The 26245-nt window shown below is 39.5% G+C and overlaps 1 protein-coding gene across 3 annotated transcripts in view; it reads right to left on the bottom strand.

The window, feature by feature from the left end:
• Positions 1-26245, bottom strand: part of E23 (ABC transporter G family member E23) — a 191332-nt gene that overhangs the window by 63882 nt on the left and 101205 nt on the right. The window contains exon 1 of one of the 3 annotated variants that reach the window (XM_076530694.1): positions 21223-21241. The exons of 1 other annotated variant lie outside the window; for it this stretch is intronic. Coding sequence is in view for 1 of the 2 variants with exons in the window: in XM_076530693.1 (XP_076386808.1) it covers positions 179-234 (56 nt within the window). In the remaining variant the exon portion in view is untranslated. Of the gene's footprint in view, positions 1-178; positions 362-21222; positions 21242-26245 lie in introns of those variants that run through there. One more of the 3 variants, XM_076530693.1, reaches the window with a different exon arrangement.

The following is a 26245-nucleotide window of genomic DNA, read 5'->3' as shown; positions in this document are numbered from 1 at the left end:
GTTACAGATGTTCTCATTCAAAGTAACAATAAAAGAACATTTATTTTTCAACTTCATTTTCAACTTCAAAGTAAATGTTCATCAATTAAGTTTGATATTAAATCAGTTCTATTTATGAACCCCAAAAAAGTCACTCAAAATATAAATTGATTATAAAAAAGTAATGAAAGAAAAGTACCTGTCGAGCAACAGTAGAATCATGCAAGATTTCTCGTCCAGGTATCCAGTGACCATAGCGAACTCCTCGAAGACGCAGGAACAACAAGAAATGAAACGCGCGATAGAAGATCGGTAACGGGCCGTTTGTCTGTCGGTGACCGAGTTCGTCGCTAGAAGCAGCTTCACGAACCACCGAATTGACGTAAATACTCGCTACGGAGCTGCCCACGCTTGCAAAAGGAACTAGGAAAACCCGTAGGCGTGCATGCGAGCGTAGACTACGCCACTGCTGCACCACGTTGCTGTTGGCCATCAAACGATCGATGCACCGCGTGCATTCCTCGCGTTATGCGTTTCCACCGCGAAATCGATTTTTCCGCTCGCGCTCGATCGGTACACTTCCTTTTTTACTTTCCCCTACCAATCCCTTTCTCGCCCACCACCTCGTTACTCTGTCGCTTGCGATGGGGAAATTTTAAGTGCGATTTGCAAAGGTTGCGCATGTAAATTAGGGAGATTTGGTTGTGGGAAGGGCAAGTGGTTTGAAAATGTAGAAACATGTGGTTTAGAATATTTGAGGAGTAATTTACAGTTGCAAGCTTTTGGGCTTTGAAGAAATTGATAACAGGAGATTGTGGTCTCCTGAGAATTTGCTGACTTGTTCAGAGTCTCTGAGGTTAAAAGAATGTTCGAAATTATGAAGGTAATATGACTGTTTGCAAACAGCAACTTTAAAAATTAGTTAAAAAGTTAAATGAATTCTTTTAAGGTTAATATTTCTCTACTAATAATTTCCACTATTGTTTGTTTCCACTATTGTTTGTAATACAAAATTATTGTATTAAATAAAATGGTGAGTGAGAGTCACCTCTCGAGAGCAAAGGGTTAACTGTCAGGGTTGAAGAAATTAAAAAATCTGAAAGTTGAGAAGTCTGAGAATTTACAATTGATAACTTGAGATTCCACTTTCCTGAGAATTTGGTAACATGTTCAGAGTCTCTGACGTTAAAAGAGTTTTCGAAATTGCACATGTGAAGATAACAAGGTTGTAGAAATTTAGAAATCTGAAAGTTGAGAAGTCTGAGAATTTACAATTGATAACTTGAGATTCCACTCTCCTGAGAATTTGGTAACTTGTTCAGAGTCTCTGACGTTAAAAGAATTTTCGAAATTGCACATGTGAAGATGACAGGGTTGTAGAAATTCTGAAATCTGAGAATATACAATTGATAACTTGAGATTCCACTCTCCTGAGAATTTGCTAACTTGTTCAGAGTCTCCTGAGAATATGTTAGCTTGTTCAGAGTCTCTGAGGTTAAAAGAATTTTCAAAATGACACTACGTGAAGATCAGATTTGTAGAAATTCAGAAATTTGAAAGTTAAGAAATCTGAGAATATACAATTGATAACTAGAGATTCCACTCTCCTGAGAATTTGCTAACTCGTTCAGAGTCTCTGAGGTTAAAAGAATTTCCGAAATGAAACTACGCGAAGATCAGATTTGTAGAAATTCATAAATCTGAAAATTTACAAATAAAAAATGTATAAGTTCCCAAATTTGCAAGAGTGTGATCACAATAACCGAATAAACCTGTAAAAAGAATCCATCCGTAGAGAAATGTGACTCGGGGCGTAGCTGGTATCGTCCAGGAGAAAAGGGGCGACTGCGAGTCGAGAGAGAGGGAAGAAGAGAAAGAAAAAATGGAGAACTGGTCACGCCCGACTCAGGCAGGCCTGGGTCTCGACAATCGCGACGTTTTCAGGGCGAAAAACCGACCCGGAACCCAAGTGTGATCGCGCTCGCGAGCTCTCTCAGCTCCGTGCAACAGGCCACACGGAAGTGAACGGCGCTCTCCGGCGATTTTTCGGCCCAGAAAACGTTCTGGCGTGGGTGTCAGCCTGGATACCTCGTTCGATGCACTCGGCTAGGAGGCACGGTCACCTTCGAGCAGCACGTGAACAGGTAAGCTCGTGTTTGCAGCTGCAGCTGCATCGAACGATCCTGTCTCTCCCTCTCTTAGTAAGCGTACGCGTGTGTGTGTGTGTGCGAGAGGACAGAGACAGGTATACGAGGCTGCTAACCACACGAACACGGCAACGGGACACATCGGAAGAATAAAGAAAGGAAGAAGAGAGGAGAGGGTTTCTTGGATATCGGACAACGATACCACTGCCTGCCGCTGGATTCATAGGCAGATTTAGGTGGATATTGTTTCCGATGCTGATGTGGGACGTCGCCTGGTTAGAGAGCGTCCGGGTTCTTGTACCCTGATCAGCCTCGATCATCATTTTTCGAATAGAGTGTGCTGCTTTCTGAACGGCCTATCGTGGGTGATGACTCCTGGCTTTCACGATTTCTATTCACCTTACCGCACGCTATGCTTCTAGCTTTTTATTCTGATGCTTCGATGATACACATTTTTTACTTACGTGGATCATCGAGATTGGACTTGATTTTTAGATCTGCAGAACTCTGATGAGTCACTTGTGGATTAAAGACAAAGTAAGGTAAAATAAGGGATGAATTTATGCTATTCTTCTAGGACATCTCAATAACTTATGCAGTTTGAAAATTCTCATATCTAGAGATTACTTTAACCCCTTGCACTATGATTTATTTATCAGGTGTGTCAGTCAGAAATGACTAATTACAGCTATAATATTAAAATGGACAAAAAAATTAAAAATGTTATGTCAATATGTTATTAACTTAATAACTCCACCTCCTATTGACTTGAACTCCAAATTGAAGTGTATTAAAAATTCGAGTAAAATTGATCACGACCGAAGTACGAGTGCGTCACGAGACAGACTCGTCAAAATAATGCAAGAGGTTAAAGCTTGTGGATTAAAATCAAAGTACGATAAAATAAGGGATGAATTCATGCTATTCTTCTAAGATATTTCAACTTCCATAATTTGAAGATTCTCGTATCTACAACAGATTACTTTAAACTATCTCCGCAGACGAAGTTAAATAAAGAATAAATGGATACGTATCGCAATCGTCGAATTAGCTTAAGCCCTCGACCAGATAATCGCCTTTCATTCCACTTCATTTTACATCCTGCCATCGAATCGAGCTTCGACGAACTTTTTATTTCCAAACGTCTTTCTATCCAATCAGCGAGCCCGTCCCACGAGAATAGAACTCGTTCAAAAGTTCCTGAACTGGACGACTTCTGGGTTCCTGATCACTTGCATCGACCATCGAACTCCCTTCGTTTCGAGCAGCTTAATTAACGGACCCCCCGTCGTGTCGCTCAATCGTATTCTCCTTTTTCGACAACTTTTACCGCTGGGATACTCGACAATTAAACCTTAATCTGCTGATAATTAGCTTGATACGGCGATAGGTGGATCAAATGTACTTTGAAGGACTCAGAACTGTAGGCAGGCAGCGGATATTAAGTGTGGAGGATTTATGTGGTGGAGGAAGGTTGTGAAAATGTGGAGGAAGTGGAGAAGTGACATTTTTATTTTGATGGTTTGGGATTTTCTGAATTTTAGGTTTGCAAGTGTAGATACGTTCAAGTATACACATTTGCAATTTTTCTAATTTTTTAATATTTTAATTTCCAAGTTCTTCAACTTCCAGATGTCCAAATTCCCAAGCTAGCAACTCCAAATATACAAGTTTACAATTTTTATAATTTTTTAATATTTTAATTTCCAAGTTCTTCAATTCCCAAATGTCTAAACTTCCAAGCTACCAACTCCAAATATACAAGTTTGCAATTTTTATAATTTTTTAATATTTTAATTTCCAAGTTCTTCAATTCCCAAATGTCTAAACTTCCAAGCTACCAACTCCAAATATACAAGTTTGCAATTTTTCTAATTTTTTAATATTTTAATTTCCAAGTTCTTCAACTTCCAGATGTCCAAATTCCCAAGCTAGCAACTCCAAATATACAAGTTTACAATTTTTATAATTTTTTAATATTTTAATTTCCAAGTTCTTCAATTCCCAAATGTCTAAACTTCCAAGCTACCAACTCCAAATATACAAGTTTGCAATTTTTATAATTTTTTAATATTTTAATTTCCAAGTTCTTCAATTCCCAAATGTCTAAACTTCCAAGCTACCAACTCCAAATATACAAGTTTGCAATTTTTCTAATTTTTTAATATTTTAATTTCCAAGTTCTTCAACTTCCAGATGTCCAAATTCCCAAGCTAGCAACTCCAAATATACAAGTTTACAATTTTTCTAATTTTTTAATATTTTAATTTCCAAGTACTTCAACTCCTAAATGTCTAAACTTCCAAGCTACCAACTTCAAACATACAAATTTGCAATTTTTCTAATTTTTTAATATTTTAATTTCCAAATTCTTCAACTCCCAAACTACCAATTCTAAATTTTTATTTCGACATTTCCAAATTTGCAAACCCACAAATTTTCACATGACAAATTTCCAAAACGACAAACTTGCAAATCTTCAAATCAATCTTCAAATCCATAAATTGTCTACAATCTTCAAATTTCCAAAAATCTCTAATTTTTTACAAATCTATTTTCTTAAACTTCCAATCACCCTAACTTGCAAATTCCCAACTCCAAACATTTGCACACTTCAAACTTCCACACCCACACCATAATTCCCAAAATTAATAAATGTACATTCTATAAACCTATACATATATAGGTTCTATAAAAAGGTTCTAAAACCAATACGAAAACCTATACATTCCTAATTTTTTCAAACAAGATTCTTAACGAAGAAAAATGATAATCTTACAGAAATGTAGTACACAGAGTTCATTGTCCAGCCCGGCATTTCTATTTCATATCCTGTGAAACGTAGAAAAGCAGGCAAGATCCGTGCTGATAGTCCGTGGCGATAAAGGAGCACTTTCTAGCTATCGGGCTCCATTGGCGATTAGATATTTAAACGGGCTTGTTGTCCATCTTCAACGTCGAAAGTAGTCGTGTTCTACTTGGAACGGATCGGTGACATGTAATTTTCTCCACGATATTGCTCGCCCGCCTTTAATTCGACAACTGAACCGTGTCTTCTCGTTTCCGACGAAACTAGTTCACATTTTTACACTGGACGGAAGAACGGTGACAACCGACACCGGAACCAGAAGAGAAAACGATTTCCAAAGGCTGTATAGTCGAGGGAATCTTGTTAGAACGGTTCATCCCTTTTGATGTTATTATTCATTTTTACTAACTCTTTTAGTTTTGGTTTTAGAAATTTTAATGGGTTTCATTTATTTTTATAGAGAGTTGTTGATATGTTGTCTTTATTTTAGCATATTTTACTCGGTTTGTATTTGTTGTATAAATAGTTGTATTTAAAAATTGATAGGGAGATGAATCTCTGGATGTGAGAGGTTTATTCAAATTTATAGATTTCGAATTTCTGGATTTGTATGTTTAAATCGTCAAGTTTCTAAATTTACAATTTTCTATGTTCTTAGTAGCTATATTATTAACTTGCTATATTTGCAATTTCCTAGATCCTCAAGTCCTGCATCTCCAAATCCCTATTTGCCCAAATCCTCACATCTCCAAATAGCTAACTTTCTAAATTCCCACATCTCCAAATCTCTACGTTCCCAAACAGCAAAATTCCCAAATCCCTACATCCCCAAATCCTCACATCTCCAAATAGCTAACTTTCCAATTTCCTACATCCCCAAATTCCCACATGTCCAAATCTCCACATCCCCAAATTCCCACATGTCCAAATCTCCACATGTCCAAATCTCCACATGTACAAATCTCCACATGTCCAAATCTCCACATCTCCAAATCCTCACATCTCCAAATTCCCACATGTCCAAATCCTCACATCTCCAAATTCCCACATGTCCAAATCTCCACATCCCCAAATTACCACATGTCCAAATCTCCACATCCCCAAATCCTCACATCACCAAATTCCCACATGTCCGAATCTCCACATCTCCAAATTCCCACATATCCAAATCTCCATATCCCCAAATCCTCATGTCCCCAAATTCCCACATGTCCAAATCTCCACATCCCCAAATCCTCACATCTCCAAATCCTCACATGTCCAAATCTCCACATCCCCAAATTCCCACATATCCAAATCTCCATATCCCCAAATCCTCATGTCCCCAAATTCCCACGTGTCCAAATCTCTACATCCCCAAATCCTCACATCTCCAAATCCTCACATGTCCAAATCTCCACATCCCCAAATTCCCACATATCCAAATCTCCACATCCCCAAATCCTCACATCTCCAAATTCCCACATGTCCAAATCTCCACATCTCCAAATCCCTACATCCCCGAATTCCTAAATTTCCACCTCCTATCTCCCGAATTCCTAAATCCCCAAATTCCAAAATTCCCACCTCCTATCTCCCAAATTCCTAAATCCCCAAATTCCTAAATTCCCACCTCCCATATCCCAAATCCCTCCATCCCCATTCCCCAATTTCCCACCTCCTATATCACAATATCGGAATCATTATGATTCCGAAGATCACCAACCGGCAAAAGGTAACGTTTTGCATAAGCCGCGGACTTGGCCGATGACGGGGAAGGGGCAGCGCAAAAAACCGGCAGGACCGACACGAAACAGGTTCCCAATGGCGGATGGCGGGTTGCGAGTTGCCACGAGTGTTCGTTCCGGCGCACGTGAGCAGGAAAGTGGTAAAAGCCACGGCGGAATGCGCCCCGCAGCCTTGAACGCGGTTGCATTGCCGTGTCACGCGTTACATCCCGTATTGCCAACTCGCGATACCTCCAACTGTCATCGAGCCGTGCTCTTTTGCCACTTACGCCACGGTTTCAACTATAGTAGAGTCAATCGGATCGAAGGCGGCGGAACTGTTAGTAACTGGGGTCAATGGTCACTCGGACTTTATGGGGTTTCGTGCGGTTTCGTAATTGGGAGGAAACACGGATGAAAATTAAGCGGATTGAAATGGGTGGTACTACCTTTCTGACTGTTATAGGGTCAATACTTGGGTGAGGGAGGTGGACTTTATGAGATTTGATGCTATTATTGGGTTGTTGTTTATAAGGATGACAAGTAAGGGGATTGAAATAGGTGGTGTATCTTCGTAATTGTTGATGAGGTCAATGCTTGATCGCTTACAGAGGGAAGTAGTAGACTTTATAAGATTTCTATTTTATTCATAATTTGTCAACTAGGGTAAAATACAACCAAATTGGAATAGGTGATGATACTACCTTCATAAGTGTTAATAGTTGGGATCAATGCTCGATCACTTACAGAGGGAGGTAGTCCATATGAGATTTCTATTATATTAATAATTTGTCAGAAACTAGGGTAAAATACAACCCAATTGGAATAGGTGATGATACTACCTTCATAACTGTTAATACTTGGTATCAATGCTCGATCACTTACAGAGGGAGGTAGTCTTTATGAGATTTCTATGCTATTAAAAATTTGTCAGAAACTAGGATAAAATACAACCAAATTAGAATAGGTGATGATACCTTCATAACTATTAATAGTTGGAGTCAACGATCGATCACTTGCAGAGGAAGGTACTCTTTATGGAATTTGAAGACGCTTCTATTATCACTTTGTCAGAATGTAGGGTAAATTATAACCAAATTGGATAGATGCTAGCTATGATTGCCTTTCTAACTGTTATTTGATAGAGTTAATACTCGATCACTTACAGAGGGAGGTAGTCTTTATGCAACTTAAGGTACGTTATTTTTATTAGTTTATCGAAAACTAGGATAAAATACAACTGAATTAGAATATATTCCACTAGAATATATGTACACTACCTTTTTAACAGACATTAGATCAATGATCACTTACAGAGAAAGGTAGCATTTACAAGAATCGCTGCCTTCTGTAATTAGTTCATGAAACTGTGTTATTGGCATCAATACTAAAGTGAGAGGTTTTTGCAAGATTCGATGCGATTATATCACTTTATAGAAAACTAGTGTCAAAAATAATTAAATTGAAACAGGTGCTATGATATTACCTTTCTAACTGTGTTATTAGCTAGGGTCAATGGTTGGTCACTTACAGAGAAAGGTGGTCTTTATAAGGTTAGATATGCTGATATCATCAGTTTGTCGAAAAGTAGGGGAAAAAATAAGCAGATTGCAATGGATGCTTACGTACGGCCTTTCTAACCGTTATTAGCTGGGGTCAATGCTTGGTCATTTAGAACGAGAGGTACTCTTTACAGGATTTGATACTGTTCCGTTAGGAGTATATCCAAAAATGAATATGCAGATTAAATAGAATAAATACTGGCATTCTTTAAATCATTTCTAGCTGCAGTTGAAAGATTTATTGATGAAATGATTTAATTCTCCTGAAGATTTAATTCTCTTGAAGATTTAATTGTATTCAGCAATTATTTTTCTAGAAAGCAGAAGGTAAAATAACGAACATCCTTAATTGTCATAAGATTGAACAGCTGTACTGTCACTTAATGTAACATTCCTTCCTTGACCGATATTTAAAAAGTTTAAAAGCCATGAAAAATATAATCTTCCACACATAAAATATAATATAATTCCTCATTCTAGAAAACAGCAATAAAGAACAGTCTAAACAAGCTAACAAGAAAATTCAGCGCATTTTCTCTCGGTCGTGTATCACCGTACCAGTCCACAAGTTTTGATCATTTTCTCCATCTTCGTTCTCTTTTTCCCCCGATACCAGTTCCATGGAAGCATTAGGTTTATCCAGAAATCTCGTAAAATAATTTATCGAGGCTCTCAGCGAGTAGACACGTCCCGTAATAAACCACGTCGGCAAAACCATCGTGTTCTTTGTTTTCGCGACTCATAAAGCGGCGCATGCAAAGTTCGCGTCGTAAAACGCGTCGGTTGTTTAGAAACCGCGTCTCCAACGATGAATTATCAACGGCAATTAATCGTGGACAGGTAGGATCGCTTTATTGAATCCTCCATCGTTCTTTTGCCCTCCTTCAACCTGCTCATCGAGCTTTATTAACTTTATCAGCCTTCTTTCTTTTCTTCCCGATTAGATGACAATTAAGATAAGAGGAAAACGGTGTGTCACTTTTCGCAACGAATGTTGCGTACCCGCTATCGCGGGCTAATATCACGTATCATCGTGACAATGTATCATTATGTATTAATTAATGCGGTTTTTCAGAAGGTATGTCGATTATCGAGACCGGTATCTTTGGAGGACGCGCTTTCTTTATTTTTACGTGGGGAGTCACTGGGACACAGATCAGCTCTAGAACGTGATTATCAGGGAAGCTTATACGCGTGACTGTATTTTTATACAAAGTGTAGAATAGAAATTGTTACATTTTGCAATAAAATTATTCCGTCTGTAATTCTTATGACTTCTAACGAGTATACTTGTTTGAACAGCTAATTTTAATTATCTCAAGCGATAAAATGTTTGATAACTCAAAATATCGAGTGGTACACATACGGTATGGTACACATATTCAAACTTTCACATCATAGTACCTATAAGCTTTAATTTTCCATGAATTTTAATTTTAGCGATGAATTATCATTTTAGATGAAAGAATTAAATTCTCAGATTTCACGACCTGGATAACTTTCAAACATTACCTACGAACTAATTTGGGTAGGTTCTAGTATAATAGAATTTTGAACGACTTGTCGAAGTAGGTTGCGGGAGTGTCTAGCACGGGATGATACACGCGACTGCTTTCCCGACCGGCTCTATCCGGGATAGAATTAATGCATCCAACGACGATATCGATCGTGAATCTTCCGAGTCGATAATTGCCGACCTGGTACATTGGCAACTATTCTTCCCCGACTTTCTAATTTCGCGGGAAAACCTGGTACTAAATTAACTGTCGGCCATTTTGATAAAACTGAAATTACTCAATTGGTACTATCATAATTTATATCTACTGGTTGGTCCAGTTGTACTTTTTTTGTAATGTCTATTAAACCCTTGGCAGCTGAAACAATTTTTTGTCAAGTGACAACTTGAAAAATTTGATGAACAAGGGGTAAACCTACCAAGCCAGTTAAATGACCGCTCCATAAGTTTCTTATAAGTTACACAACTTGTTAAAGTACCTTCCTTGAAATCATTGATCATCGAAATAAAAAAAAATATGTGTATTAATGTTGACGTTGGTTTATTTTTTACCTTGATTTTTACTTGCAAACTAAGTACACACATGTCCATACATGTGTCATATGTACATACATGTTTCATATGTTCATACGTGTGTCATATGTTCATACGTGTGTCATATATTCATACGTGTGTCATATGTGCATACGTGTGTCATATGTTCATACGTGTGTCATATGTTCATACGTATGTCCATATATCCATACATGTGTCATATGTCCATAATGAACTATCTTTAATACGTCCATACGTGTGTCATATGTTCATACGTGTGTCCATATATCCATACATGTGTCTATACATCCATACATGTGTCCATATATCCATACGTGTATCATATGTCCATAAGGAACCATCTTTAATAAGTCCATATTAAATATCGCCTACAACACCGATATTACAAACACAAAATGTTGTATACAACAGTTAAAAAGATGTTTGAAACAGTTAAAGAAAACGTATAGAGCGAGGGGTTAATAGGCGGTCAAGAATTCGTGAAGAATCGATAGTGAAACATGCGAAAAGTAAGAAGCTCGTACGAGACGAGTGTGCGAACTTCGGCCCGTCTCGATATATTTATTTCTGGCCTCGGTTAGGGTTTCTCTCTCTCCCTCTTTCTCTTTCTGGCGTAACGGCAGTAGTAGCGCTTCGGTAGTTGCACCCAAGTGCATTTCACCGAGATTACGGGTGTATTGACCCCGGCGTCACCCCCTCGTCGCCCTTCCGCCACTTTCCTTCGGCTGCATCTCCTCTCCAGCCGTTTTCTGCCTCCTCCGACCGGAGGTCGCCGACGACTATGTCCCCCACCAGAGCCCTTCCCCCTTTCCTGCTCCTCTACTCTCTACGTCCATCCGTCTCTCTCCCTCCTGAACTCATTTAAGGGAGCCTCCTTTATCGATTTGCAAAAATCAAAATTTTAGTGGAGCTTCGAAAAAATGTCCTTCGTTAGCAACCATTTTCTTTTCAATTTTTATTATGTGGTTTCATTAGTTTGCTTGCAGGATATTTTAACCCCTTATGCATCATGCGATGTTGTGGTTGTAATATCGTGTTCAGACATTTTTGAGTGTGGACTGAATTTTGGGTTCTTTAATTATAATCTATGCGAGTTATGTCTGACATTTGGACTTGGATGAGCTGGATTATTTATCTTGGATGTGGATGACGTTGGCTGGAAAATTGTAGGTTAACCCTTCGACTGCGCCGCAGTTGGACCATCAATGTATTGAAATGTTTGCGATTGCGAAATATTGACACTTGTTAATATTCAACTATTTGCGGTTGATAGATCACAGGACAGATTATATGGAGAGTAGTTCAGTAAAACTTATTATAACATATTTAATTTATCAATATTTAGTTTTGGTAAATATAGCGGAGAAAATTTAGAGTAGCAATTTAGTTGCCTTTTGCAGGCAAGGGTTAAATTATTCGTACACAGTTCCTAATCCTGAAATCCACCCCTGTACTTCATCCTGTAGATACCTCTTCATCTCTTCGTTAAAATATTATAACAAATATACAGAAAATTAAAATATTCCTCTTTTAAATTTAACAAGAACCATGCAACCAATAATTAGACCAAAGCCACAATTAAACAAAAACCGAAACTTGAACCTTGTTAAAAACATAACAAAGATCAAAGATAGCTTGCACTACCCAGGGGTTAATAAACTCCAAAACCCACCACAAAGAAAAATTACATAATCAGAAAGAAATTAGTAAAAGATATGTGGATATTTAAAAATGGTTCTCGCTGTCAGAATTCAATGCAGTCAAAGGGTTAAGTGCACGGTCGACTCGCATTTTATCAGAGAGGAGATGACGAGTGCGGAAGGGGTTGCATCGTTAGGGATGTCACTGTTTCTTTCTCTACTCGTTCTTTCTGTCATTTTCTATTCACACCCTTCGGAACAGAAAGAAGCTCAAGGGCTTTCGAAGGGCGCGACGAACGAGGGTCAAGGTATTCGAGTTGCCTCGCGACTCGGATGAGGGTCGATGTTCGTCACGTTGACGAGATTGATCGCGATGAACACTGCCGAGTCGATTTCGAGCCACTGGCGTTGGAGAAGGTCAGGGTGCTTGGTATTCTACGTTTCGGGGGGGCCCTTTCTTTAAAATGTCGCAGAAAGTTCATATGTGAACATATTTTACACATGTGTAATCATGTATGTACATTTAATATGCACATGTATCTATGTTTGTTAATATACATTTTATGTAGCTGTTCGTTTTAGGGAATGTATCTATCAAGGTTTGTTTGAGAGGTCTTTTTGATGCTTCTTTAAAATTTCGTAAAAAGTTCATATGTGAATATGCATATACATATGTGAATATACATATGAAGTTTTATCTATCTATTATTTTTAGGCAATGTACCTATTAAGGTATATTTGGAGAGGTCCTTTTGATACATCTTTGAAATGTTGTAAAAAATTCATATGTGAATATACATGTACATATGTGAATGTACATATGTGAATATACATATGTGAATGCACATATGAACTTTTATCTATCTATTATTTTTAGGCAATGCACCTATCAAGATATGTTTGTAGAGATTTTTTTGATGCTTCTTCAAAATGTTGTAAAAAGTTCATATGTGAGTATACATAACATATACATATGTGAATATACATATGAACTCTTGTCTATCTATCATCTGTATTATAAAGTACTTATCAAGGTAATTATCAAGGTACCTATCAAGATATGTTTCAACGTTGATGCTTCTTTAAAATATTGCAAAAAGTTCACATGTGAATATACATGTACATACGTGAATACACATATGAACTTTTATCTACTTGTCATCTTTATGTAAAGTGCTTATCAAGGTACTTATCAAGGTACCTATCAAGATATGTTTCAAGTTTGATGCCTCTTTAAAATATTGTAGAAAGTTCATATATGAATATGCATGTACATATGTGAATATACATATGAACTTTTATCTACCTATCCTCTTTATGTAAAGTGCTTATCAAGGTACTTATCGGGGCACCTATCAAGATATGTTTCAAATTTGATGCTTCTTTAAGATATTGTAAAAGGTTCATATGTGAATATGCATGTACATATGTGAATACACATATGAACTTTTATCTACCTATCATCTGTATGTAAAGTACTTATCAAGGTACTTATCAAGGTACCTATCAAGATATGTTTCAAGTTTGATGCCTTTTTAAAATATTGTAAAAAGTTCACATGTGAACATACATGTACATATGTGAATATACATATGAACTCTTATGTACCTCATATTTTTATATGAAGTACTTATCAAGACAGTCCTTAAATGTAGTCCACAGTTAGTCTACTTAAAATGAACCCTCTGTACAGAGACTGATGATATTTTGGTGTAAAAAGAATTTGAAGAAACACGATTTGAATAATTAAAGGAAAGATTTCCGTGGATCCTGAAGCTGTGGTAAAATCGGTTGCAAAACGGATCGTAACGATTCCCCCGTTGGCTGGGTCAGCAGCCGCACGCAGCGCAAAGTGAAAGTAACATTCTAGACACGTGATGCGGCATCACGCTGCACACACCGCGGAAAAATGCAGCGCACCGCAGTGCACCTGTGTGCGCAGCGGTCAACGGCGAGCGACACGTGCTCGCGGTGCACGCTCGCGATTCGATTCGACTGAAAACGGTCTTTCAACCCTTTCTCCTCGACGGCTGAACTTTACCGAGCCGATTTCGTGCAATCGCCGCATGAAAGTAACACCGTTCTTCCGTTCAATTTCGAATCAACGACCGGTTATGAAATTGATCGAGAACTTCGAGTCCTCGGCTACTGCCAATTTCCTACCACGGGTAACGAGCTTCCGACAGCTTAATGATCGACGGACGGGCCTTTAGAAAACTCTCCAACTAAAAGCTTCGATACTTCGATTAACGGGGATCGATACTTTCGGCTTTTAGATTTAACATTCTTCTTCGTTAATCGGACTATCGAGCTTTTAGTTTTACTCTCTGACGGATTGTTGCCTTCTTCGGTGATCGAGGTTTGACGCTTTTAGTTGAGGAGGTTTTTGAAGGACTATGGTCTTTGTTAAGCAGCAAGATCGATATTTTGTGGTTTAAAATTACCAAACCGGTTACATGACCCTTCAACAAGGTTCTTATTATAAATTATACAGTTTGAAGTGATATATGATTTTCCTCAAGATGAAGAATTAATGGACGTATTAAGTTATGTTTTGATCTTTGTGCATTTATTTTTTGACTTCATCTCTCATCTCAAATAAAATATATTATTCACTGGTTGTTCAAGTATTAATTTCTAGTGTTAAAATCCCTTGAGACCTTGTTAAAATAGGATCACATAGGAATTTTTCTAATCTAACTTATTACTAAAGCTACTAATTTTAAGTCTGCAAAAGAAAAACAAATCTCAAATTAAAAACTATAAATCTTCAGAAAGGCTCGAACTAAAACAAGAACCCGACTCTTAAAACTTCGGAAAGAAATCAGGAAAGAAGCTCTATATTTCTTAAACAGCTCTAAACTCCAAGAGTCTCTAAATTATTCAGAAGACTAAAGCCCACAATAAAACGTCCGCAAACTGTCAAGACTCTCCAAAGTCTAAATTTACGAGTATCAAGTCTTTGAAGCCTCTAGAAGATAGAACACAAACTATAAATCTGAGGAAAGCTCTAAAACCTGGAAACGAAGAGTCTCCGTTAATACCCTCAAGCCCGTGGGAATAAGTCGTAAATTTTGAGGTATCAAAACCCATAGGAAGAGGACCGTTATGAAAGCTCTAAAATGCAAATATGGAATAACTTTGCAGAGTAATGGAGTAGCTTTGTCCTCGTTTTCGATCATTTTGGCGTCGATTGCTCGAACGAGATGGGGAGTTAAATGTCATATTTAATGGAATATTGTTATAGATTTATGAAGTTTGATTTTAGGTATCAAGGGTGAGGAGGCTTGTGAGGGATGGAATAATAAATATTGTATTCTGCAAAAGGGTTTAAATAGTGAGAGTTGGGGATGTTTAGATTACGTATGGCGGTAGCTGATGGTAGCTTTGTTAGTAGGGGGAATAATCTTTGTGTTTGTTTGAATGGAATAGGTTTAGGTGTAGGTAATAGGTTGGAAGAAGATGGGAAAAAAAGAAAAAGAAGAATTTTATTTCTAAAAACACCAAAATGCAACATCTCCAAGTCTCTAGATTCCCAAATCCTCATATGGACAAATAGCTAACTTTCCAAATTCCCACTTCCCCAAATTCCCACATCCCCAAATTCCCAAATCTCCAAATCTCCACATCCCCAAATCCTCACATCACCAAATCCCTACATCCCCAAATTCTCACGCTCTCAAATTCCCACGCCCCCAAATTCCCACGCCCCCAAATTCCCACATCCCCAAGTTCCCAAATCTCCAAATCTCCACATCCCCAAATCCTCACATCACCAAATCCCTACATCCCCAAATTCTCACGCTCCCAAATTCCCACGCCCCCAAATTCCCACGCCCCCAAATTCCCACGCCCCCAAATCTCCATGTCCCCAAATCCCCACGTCCCCAAATCCCCACGTCCCCAAATCCCCACGTCCCCAAATCCCCACGTCCCCAAATCCCCACGTCCCCAAATCCCCACGTCCCCAAATCCCCACGTCCCCATATCCCCACGTCCTCAAATCCCTACGCTCCCAAATCCCCACGTCCCCAAATCCCCACGTCCCCAAATCCCCACGTCCCCAAATCCCCATGTCCCCAAATCCCCATGTCCCCATGTCACCACGTCCCCAAATCCCCACGTCCCCAAATCCCCACTTCCCCAAATCCCTACGCTCCCAAATCCCCACGTCCCCAAATCCCCACGTCCCCAAATCCCCACGCTTCCAAATCCCCACGTCCCCAAATCCCCACGTCCCCAAATCCCCACGTCCCCAAATCCCCACGTCCCCAAATCCCCACGTCCCCAAATCCCCACGTCCCCAAATCCCCACGTCCCCAAATCCCCACGTCCCCAAATCCTCACGTCCCCCAATCCCCACGTCCCCAAATAGCTAACTTTCCAAATCCCTAAATCCCCAAATTCCAAAATTCCCAACACCCACATCCCGAATTCCCACATCTCCAATCCCTAAATTTCCCAAATCCTAAATTCCCAACTCCTTACACCCCCAAATCCCTATCCCCTGAAATTCCTACCTCCCCAAATTCCCAACTTCCCAAACTTCCAAATCACCAAATCTCCAACCCATCAAATCTCCAACCCACCAAATCTCCAACCCACCAAATCTCCAACCCACCAAATCTCCCATCCACCAAATCTCTAACCCACCAATTCTCCAATCCACCAAATACCACCCTCCTCTCAAATCTCCAAATCAGCAAATTTTGAAGACTAAAGAATGAAGAAGAGGTTGTGTCACAAATGAGCTGAGGATCGCGTGTTTGGCGCGGGATAGCAATCGATAATCCTGAATTCTTCCGCTATGATGGTTTTCCACGAAGCTGTGTGTGTCATTGCACCATCGGAGAGGAGAGACGGGTTGCATACAGAGTAGAGGATGAGGGGCTAGGCACCCTCGTCGTGCACGCATGCACAATGCTCGACGGAGGGTGCAACAACCTCCTCCACCTTGGACTAGGAAGAAGAGAACCAGTCGAACGAACAAGGACAGACGCGTTGCCGAGGCGAGAGAATAGTCTACAGTCGCGTTTACAAGCACTCGTTGCGTTCGAAAGACGACGAGCTTCCTTTTTTTTCTCTCTTTGCTACGCCTTTTACATCCACTCGCCAGACTATGCTCGAAATTTCACGTATTCGTTCGAGTTACCTTGAAACTGAATGACATAACATCTTTTCGATAGCGAGTCTTTGTTGTTTTTTACAATATTATTATTATTTTGCATTTTTTATTTTTGTGTTTTATAAATTGACGTGAAATGATTTTCAAAATGTTATAAGTGGTAGACGTAAAAATTCGTACAATATTTGTTTAACATGTTAACAGATTTTATTATAAAATTTTGCAAAAGTAGTTGGTATTGAGAAAGAAAAGTTTGGGACTTGCGACGAATGCGTAGAAAGTTTGATGAAAGAAAGAAATTGACGATGGGATGAATTTTTATGTAGCTCTATCACTTACTCGAGAGCTTGTCCTACAAAAATCTGAATAAATTTATAGATTCATCGTAGATCTCAGATTTATCGTTCATATTTTAACGGAGATTACATTTTGAATCTTGTGTAACAAAAATATAAATAGATTTCGTGAAAATTGTTGATTAGATGTGCTGAAAATGAGGTTAGTTAAAATGGCGGGAAAAAAAGGCGGGAAAAATTGAACATCTGTTACGACCAACACACAATTCATCTAAATATTTTATCTCACATTTATTCTCACCGAAACAAACTAGTAAATATTGAGACCTTCATCTAAAATCAAACCATCTAAAAAATTAAAAAGCCACCACATCAAGAACAAAATTAAAATACTTCATTTCCACCGCACGTGTTACAACAACAAAGCATAAACCGCGTAAAATATCGTCCGTAACCATAGATGACACATAATTTCGCGGTCAGAAAATCCCGCTCGACTAAAAAAGCTTGTTAAACGACAAATACGAAAGGACTAGTAGAACACGCAGGCGTGTCTGCAAGTAACGCTGGAGGCTGTTTGTCAGAAACGATCGAGCAGGAGCGTTTGCTCGCCGACACGCTCGTAGAGGACGCTTTTATTATTCCGTTTGGTCCGTGCGCGCTTAGAAAACTCGCGGTATATAGCCTGGCTATAGGCAGGCGTTCGTGGTTCGCGAGCAAGAATATAAAGCGTTTTATGGGTCTGTCTGGCGTGCAAGGCCCTTAGCCCCTCTCGCGATCCTAGTCTCCGTGTTCGCCGGATGGGAACTGCCCGGCTGCTCCGGGGCTCCGGGGTCCTTGTGCCCATCTACCGCCGAAGCCGGACGATCCGGAGCGAAACCCCGGCTCTATCGTTCTGCCCGTCGCTGTCCATAAACGCGTGGAAGCCGCTATAAATCAACCGAGTTGCTCCAACAACGAATCCGTTCGCGGTTCGTTAGGAAATTACTGAGCTCCCTGGACCCGAGCTCGATGGAACGACCGATGACAAAGTGACCGGAAACAAGGCCAGACGTTACCTACTACAACGGTGGACACTGTTGTGACGGATTTCTCTTTTACTGATTTTAGGATTATATTTTTTAGGGTTAGGGGTTTGGGTATGGGATTTACGAGGTTTTAGAGATTAAATAATAGGTGATTTGGAGGTTTGGGGTTTTAGGAGTTGGAATTTTGGGAATCTGAATTTGGGGAGGCAGGAGGTGAGGATGTAGGAGTTTGGGGATGTGAGGATTTGGGGAGTTAGCGATTTCGGGTTCCAAGGATTTGGAGATTTGAGAATTTGGGGATTTGGGAATTTGGGGATTTGGGAATTTGGGGATGTGAGAATTGGGGGTGTGAGGATTTGGGGGTATGAGAAATTTGGGGATGTGGGAATTTGGGGGTGTGAGAAATTTGGGGACCTGGGAGTTTGGGGGTATGAGAAATTTGGGGATGTGGGAATTTGGGGATGTGAGGAATTTGGGGATGTGAGAAATTTGGGGACCTGGGAGTTTGGGGGTGTGAGAAATTTGGGGAGCTGAGAATTTGGGGATGTGAGAATTTGGGGACCTGAGAGTTTGGGGGTGTGAGAAATTTGGGGGTGTGAGAAATTTGGGGAGCTGAGAATTTGGGGATGTGAGAATTTGGGGACCTGAGAGTTTGGGGGTGTGAGAAATTTGGGGAGCTGAGAATTTGGGGATGTGAGGAATTTGGGGATGTGAGAATTTGGGGACCTGAGAATTCGGGGACCTGAGAATTTAGGAATGTGAGAATTTGGGGATTTGAGAATTTGGGGAAGTGAGGAATTTGGAGATGTGAGAATTTGGATGCGTGAGAATTGGGGGAGTTAGCGATTTGAGATTCCAAGGATTTGGAGATGTGGCGATTTGGGAGCTTGGTATTTGGGAACGTGGGTATCTGCTGGGTTAGAAATTTGATAGTGTGAAAATCTGAAGACTTGAGAATTTTTCAATGTAGGAATTTAGTTAATTACTCCCCAGAACTTCCCCAGACAGAGCACCTAGCTCAATTACCATCAAGTAACTTAATTTAATCACAAACCTTCTATTCAAAAATTTCAAAGTTCACAAATTTGAAATTCCACAAACCTAACATAAAAATACAAAAATTCACAACTTAATAATTCAAATCTTCCCCCCAGAAATCCTAGAACTTCCCTACATAGCTACCTCATAGCTACCTTAAATGCCCCTTCAAAAAAAATCATTGCGAATCAAAAATGATAATGACAAGAATAGTCATCGTGGAACAATTAGGAGAGAGCAGGAAGGATTAAAGGTAAACAAGGAGCGGCGTGAAATATTCATTAATTCCATTAGCAACGCGACACGATAATCGATAAGAATCGTATGACTCACGGGACATAATAGGCCTCGCACGACTACGACGCTCTTTATCGCCGTTTAATTTACGCCGCTCCTTTATCATGCAGATTAGAAAGGTGCTGGCTCGGATACGGTGTCGGATTCTGACACGGCTAATTAACAGGCCGATCAATTCGATGACGGGTCACCGACACCGATCGATCCTCCTTCTCTTCTGGCTCTTTATCCTTCTTCTTCGCGATCGTTGGCTGACTCTATGCAAGCGACAAAAGAAAACGCGACAAGAACTTCCTACGATTCACGGATATATGCGAGTTGCATACCTTATCGACAGGCTCGTTGCTCTACGAGACATTAATGTGAATCGTATCCTGCCGCCCATTCATCCTCCGCAGGATTATTTGTTCTAGAGGAAATTATTTTTGTGGATTTTTTAATTGTAACTGCGAGGTTAAGGTTTATTTAGGTCTGCGAAGTAACAAGACGGGTAGCAATAAATATGGTGCCTAAATTATGGGGTAACTTTTAATATTAACAAATTTTCGAGTTTTAGAGTTGGACAGGTAAATTTGTGAACTATCAAGATTAACAATAAGTCTAACTGACAAGTCGGGTAGCAACAAATATGGTGACTAAATTATGGAATAACTTTTAATATTAACAAATTTTCGAGTTTTATAGTTGGACAGGTAAATTTGTGAACTATCAAGATTAACAATATGTCTAACTGACAAGTCGGGTAGCAACAAATATGGCGACTAAATTATGGAGTAACTTTTAATATTAACAAATTTTCGAGTTTTATAGTTGGATAGGTAAATTTGTGAACTATCAAGATTAACAATAAGTCTAACTGACAAGTCGGGTAGCAACAAATATGGTGACTAAATTATGGAATAACTTTTAATATTAACAAATTTTCAAGTTTTATAGTTGGACAGGTAAATTTGTAAACTATCAAGTCTAAGTCTAATTGACAAGTCTCTAAATCTATAAATTTCTGAGGTTACAGCTTTAACTTTTGAGTATCCATATACTTAAAACCCTACGTACATCATCAAATTCCTAAATTCTCAAATTTTTGCATTTCTAAATTGCGAACTTCCTAAATTTTTCCTAAACTCCAAAATTTATTTCTAAATTCTTAAAATGGTAGTAGTCGATCTCACTGCCTTACATGTACAGTGAAGATTCTACGGTAGAAAAATGGAAGAACCAGCGGAGAAAGATGAGCAGACTCGTCAACGTCGACGACCTTGCATTAGGGTCACGGCCTTGACATCGTTTCGAGGAAACCTCTCGATACGACACGCCACTAATCACTGAAAACCTAAACCAGGTGCACCTATCAATCCTACATACCTGTTCGCTTATCGGCACTCCTTTTATAATCCCATATCACGGATAAAACTTATCGTTCTATAAATATCTCATCAGCATAAAAATTGTGATGTTGAGGTAATTTTCATGCACAGGTAATTTTCTATATAAATCAGTTTCATTAGTTTCATATAATTTTACCTGGAGCCTTGGAAGGGGCCTTGGGTATCCAGATTGGTAGTTCAACAATGTTGACTGTTCATTGATTTGATTCTTACCTGCAAGCAGAAAAATGAGGATGAAATTAGTTATTTGGATTTTGAAATGTATAAAGGTATGTAATAATAATAATTATTGTGTGGTATTAATTTTTTGATATTAGTTAATATTTTTGTTTAGTGAGCTGCTGATCACTAAAAAAATTTCGATTTTAAAAAGCAGATTTTTCACTCAACCAAATCTCTATATCCCCAAATTCCTATATTCCCACCTCCTATGTCCCGAATCCCTAAATCTCGAAGTTCCTAAATTCCCACTTCCTATATCCCCAATCCCTAAATCCCCAAATTCCTAAATTCCCACTTCCTATATCTCGAATCCCTAAATCCCCAAATTCCCAAATTTTCAAATTCCCAAATGCACAAATTTTCAAATTCCCAAATTCCCAAATTCCCAAATTCCCAAATTCCCATATTCCCAAATCCCCAAATTCTCAAATTTCCAAATTCCCAAATTTCCAAATTTCCAAATTCCCAAATTTCCAAACCCCCAAATTCCCAAATCACCGAATCCCCAAATTCCCAAATTCCCAAATTTCTAAATTCCCACCTCCTATATCCCGAATCCCTTAATTCCCAAATTCCTAAATTCCCACTTGCTATATCCCCAATTCCCAAATCCCCAAATTCCTAAATTTCCACTTCTTACATCCCCAATCCCCAAACCCCCAAATTCCTAAATTCCCGCCTCCTATATCCCAATTCCCTAAATCCCCAAATTCCTAAATTCCCGCCTCCTATATCCCAATTCCCTAAATCCCCAAATTCCTAAATTCCCGCCTCCTATATCCCAATTCCCCAAATCCCCAAATTCCTAAATTTCCAACTCCTCGCGTCCACATAAAAGAGACCTATCTTCGAACCCATCTAACTTCCATCTAGCCCACAAACTCCCACTAATATTTTCTGAAATATTTAAAAAGATCAACTATCAGTAAACACACCCACAGTTATAAATTGCAACTGAAACCAGGAATGTTCATAAGGAATAAACGAGAGATCACGGAGCAAGTCGAGGAGAAAACAGCGGAGTAATAGAGTGTGCACGGTGGAAGAAACGCCACTCTCCCAGGCCGGTCGGCAGGAGTGCAACGTTTCCCAAGGAACGAGGTGAAAGAAACCTCGGTCGGCTCTCGAATGTTTACCGGGGCCGCGAAAACAACGGGAAAGTGCATTGAACCCAGGCTGATTGGCGACTTGGCAGTTTCGTGATAACCGGCAATGAGTCACCGTGAGAGGCTGTGCCTCTCTCTGGAGTTTACCGTCCGCGGGATTGGGAAATCGAGCAGCCATCAAACCAGCAACACGACGCTGTTGTTTCCGTCTGCTCCGCACGTATCACGTGTACCGTGAACAAGGATAATTTGTGTCGAACGCGTGACCACGCTACCGTGATTTATCGTCGGTATACGCTCCTGGCTACCTCGTGTACGATGTTTATCTAAATCGCTGGCCAATCTCTCTTTTCTCGATCTCCGGAGAGAGTAGACCTCTTGGAAACAATTTTAAATTGGAGAGCGATTATCCATTTGACACTCTAGTCGTTTATGTTTACTTTTATGTATACTTAAGGTCATAGGGTCGTTTAAATAGGGTCATAGTGGGCAGATGTTTGGCTAGATTCTTGAGTCTTTTAGTTTGGGGGTCATTTTTGAGTTGGACTGAAAGTTGTACTTGAGAGTTTGTCAAAATTTTGTCAGAGAGTCACCAGACTGGTTTGCAGATTTGATGAATGATATGTGGAGGTGACCATGACATAAAAGTATTGTAAAATGGTACTTATGATACATCAAATTCAAGTTTGAGGTTTAAGGAAGATGACCATGTAAGTACCTTATTAATGTTTAGACCATAAAATGGCTGATCTTGAGTTACAGCAGATGCTGATCAATTTTGAAGCACATTGAGTTAGTCATGAAATGATGACATAAAAGTATCACAAAATGGTGCTTATGATATACCAAAATGAAGCTTGAAGCATAACGAAAATAACCATGTAAGTACTTTGTTAATGTTTGGACCACAAAATGGCTGATCTTGATTTACAGCAGATGCTCATCAATTTTGAAGTACATTGAGTCAGACATGAAATGATGACATAAAAGTATCACAAAATAGTGCTTATGATATATCAAATTCAAGTTTGAGGTTTAAGAAAGATGACCATGTAAGTATTTTATTAATGTTTGGACCACAAAATGGCTGATCCTCAGTTACAGCAGATGCTGATCAATTTTGAAGCACATTGAGTCAGACATGAAATGATGACATAAAAATATAACAAAATGATGGTTATAATACATTAAATTGAAGCTTGAAGCTTAATAAAAATGACCATATAAATATTTCATGAACATTCGTGCCACAAGATGGCTGATATTTATTTATAGTAATGTATGATCAATTTTGTAACACATTGAGTTAGACATGAAATGATGACATAAAAGTACCACAAAATGGAGCTTATGATATATCAATATCAAGCTTGAAACTTCCAGAAAAAGCCTACCTAAATGCTCCATTAATATTCTTAACACAAAATGGCTGACTTCCAACAATAGTGAACAGTAAACTTTTGAAACAAATACAATAAAGCTCTATGATACAAAAATTAATATTAAATACGAAAAGTGAATATCAATACGACTTTTACATAAAATAATGTAACGTAAAATATTAATCACCCGGTAGATGATGTCCGGGCAATTTCGAGCGAAAGAAACAGGCTCGAACCAAGGACGAATGTGTAACTGCCCCACATTTTAACCGGCCAGTGCACATCCGACCCCTTCGACGATGTTCAAACGACTTGCTCGAAGGAACACACGAACCACGTTTAAATCGCGACCCGGTGATCGCTCGACCCAAGGGTCAACTCTCCAACGATTTCCATGGTTTCTCTACTCTGCCCGAGGAATATCGATCGACACACATATTTGTTCGCCTCCGAACAATAAATTCCTTTTCCCTTCTTTTTCATCCTAATACAATAATTTTAATACAGAGATATTACAGTCGTACCGGTTCTGAAAATGTAAAAATAGGGCAAATGGTGATGCAGACGGTTCAGATCCGGTGTCAACGACTCAAACAAGCCCCCATAAGCATTCTGCGCTAATAGATACTATATTACAGCCATAACGAGAAAGGAATCGTGGCTGCGAGACCGTTTCAATTTTACGGCCGTCCCTATTCTTCACGGCTATCGTATTTATGGTGCACCATACAAGAAACACAACTCAAAGAAGCCCGTTGTGTGTCTGATCCTGGTCGGTCATAAATAATTCCCATCGGTTCAATTCGCTCTGATTTATCGTTAATTCGCATACTATAACAGCGTAGTCTAGTTCGCTTTTCGCTAGATGGACGCGTGAATTTTATAGCGTTGCTTTTTTCGAAAATACTCGTTTATTTATGAGACGGGATTACGGAAATGGGAATACGAAGTTGCTAGTAGGATTTTGAGAATTTCAAGATTTAGTTGTGGAAGTTGAAAACTTGCAAGTTTAGGGATTGGGAGCTGGGAAATTGGGGACTATGGATTTTGAGGACCATTTGGAAATCTGAAGATTTGAGAATTTGGAGATGTGGGGATTTGGGGATGCGGGGATTTGGATATGTGGAGATTTGAGTATGTGGAGATTTGGGGACGTGGAGACTCTGCATATGTGGAGATTTGGAGATGTGAAGACTCTGCATATGTGGAGATTTGGATATGTGGAAATTTGGGGATGTGGAGATTTGGATATGTGGAGATTTGGAGACGTGGAGACTCTGCATATGTGGAGATTTGGATATGTGGAAATTTGGGGATGTGGAGAATTGGATATGTGGAAAATTTGGGGATGTGGAGACTCTGCATATGTGGAGATTTGGAGATGTGGAGAATCTGCATATGTCGAAATTTGGATATGTGGAAATTTGGGAATGTGGAGACTCTGCATATGTGGAGATTTGAGGACGTGGAGACTCTGCATATGTGGAGATTTGGAGACGTGGAGAATCTGCATATGTCGAAATTTGGATATGTGGAAATTTGGGAATGTGGAGACTCTGCATATGTGGAGATTTGAGGACGTGGAGACTCTACATATGTGGAGATTTGGGGACGTGGAGAATCTGCATATGTGGAGATTTGGATATGTGAAAATTTGGGGATGTGGAGACTCTGCATATGTGGAGATTTGAATATGTGGAAATTTGGGGACGTGGAAACTCTGCATATGTGGAAATTTGGGGACGTGGAAACTCTGCATATGTGGAGATTTGTGGACGTATAGAGTCTGGACATGTGGAGATTTACATATGTGGAGATTTGGGGACGTGTAGAGTCTAAACATGTGGAGATTAAGCTATTAGGAGATTTGAAGATATGTGAATTTGGCGATATGGGACTCTACACATGTGGTGACTTGGAATGTGGATATTTATTAACGTAACTTATGACCGTGTCCTCAAAACTTTTACATCATAAAATCGAACCAATCCCATAATCCCCTAACTGAATGAAACCACGCTTCCTATGAGCTCTATCCACCAGGATACAAAGAATCGCTTCGTAACAGTGAATCAAAGAGATGATATCAGATCACGTAGGCGGTTCGAAAAAGTACAGTTTCGCATTAGCGTTCGATAGCGGGTCGGTCGGTGATTTATCCAGGATCTTCGGAAAAAGATCGAGGTGTACCGGTAGGCACGAGCCGCGTTGACGGGCAGCAAGCTGATATCAGCATCCAGGGGCCGTTGAATAGAGGCCAGCCGTGTATATTTTCTGTACACGCGTGTCGGGACGCGTTTTTACGTTACGTAGGACGGGAGGTATGTGAGGCAGGCCGGCTCTCTCGCCAGCCACCAGATAGATAGATAGCGTGCGCAGGGAGATTGTATCTGCGAGTTCAGAGACCCCTGTGATCGCGAGTATGCGTGGATTTCTCGTGTGTGCGTGT

The sequence above is a fragment of the Megachile rotundata genome, chromosome 4, assembly GCF_050947335.1.
Source record: "Megachile rotundata isolate GNS110a chromosome 4, iyMegRotu1, whole genome shotgun sequence".
Classification (NCBI taxonomy): domain Eukaryota; kingdom Metazoa; phylum Arthropoda; class Insecta; order Hymenoptera; family Megachilidae; genus Megachile; species Megachile rotundata.
Note: the sequence above shows the minus strand (reverse complement) of the source record. Positions and strands in the feature narration are given on the sequence as shown.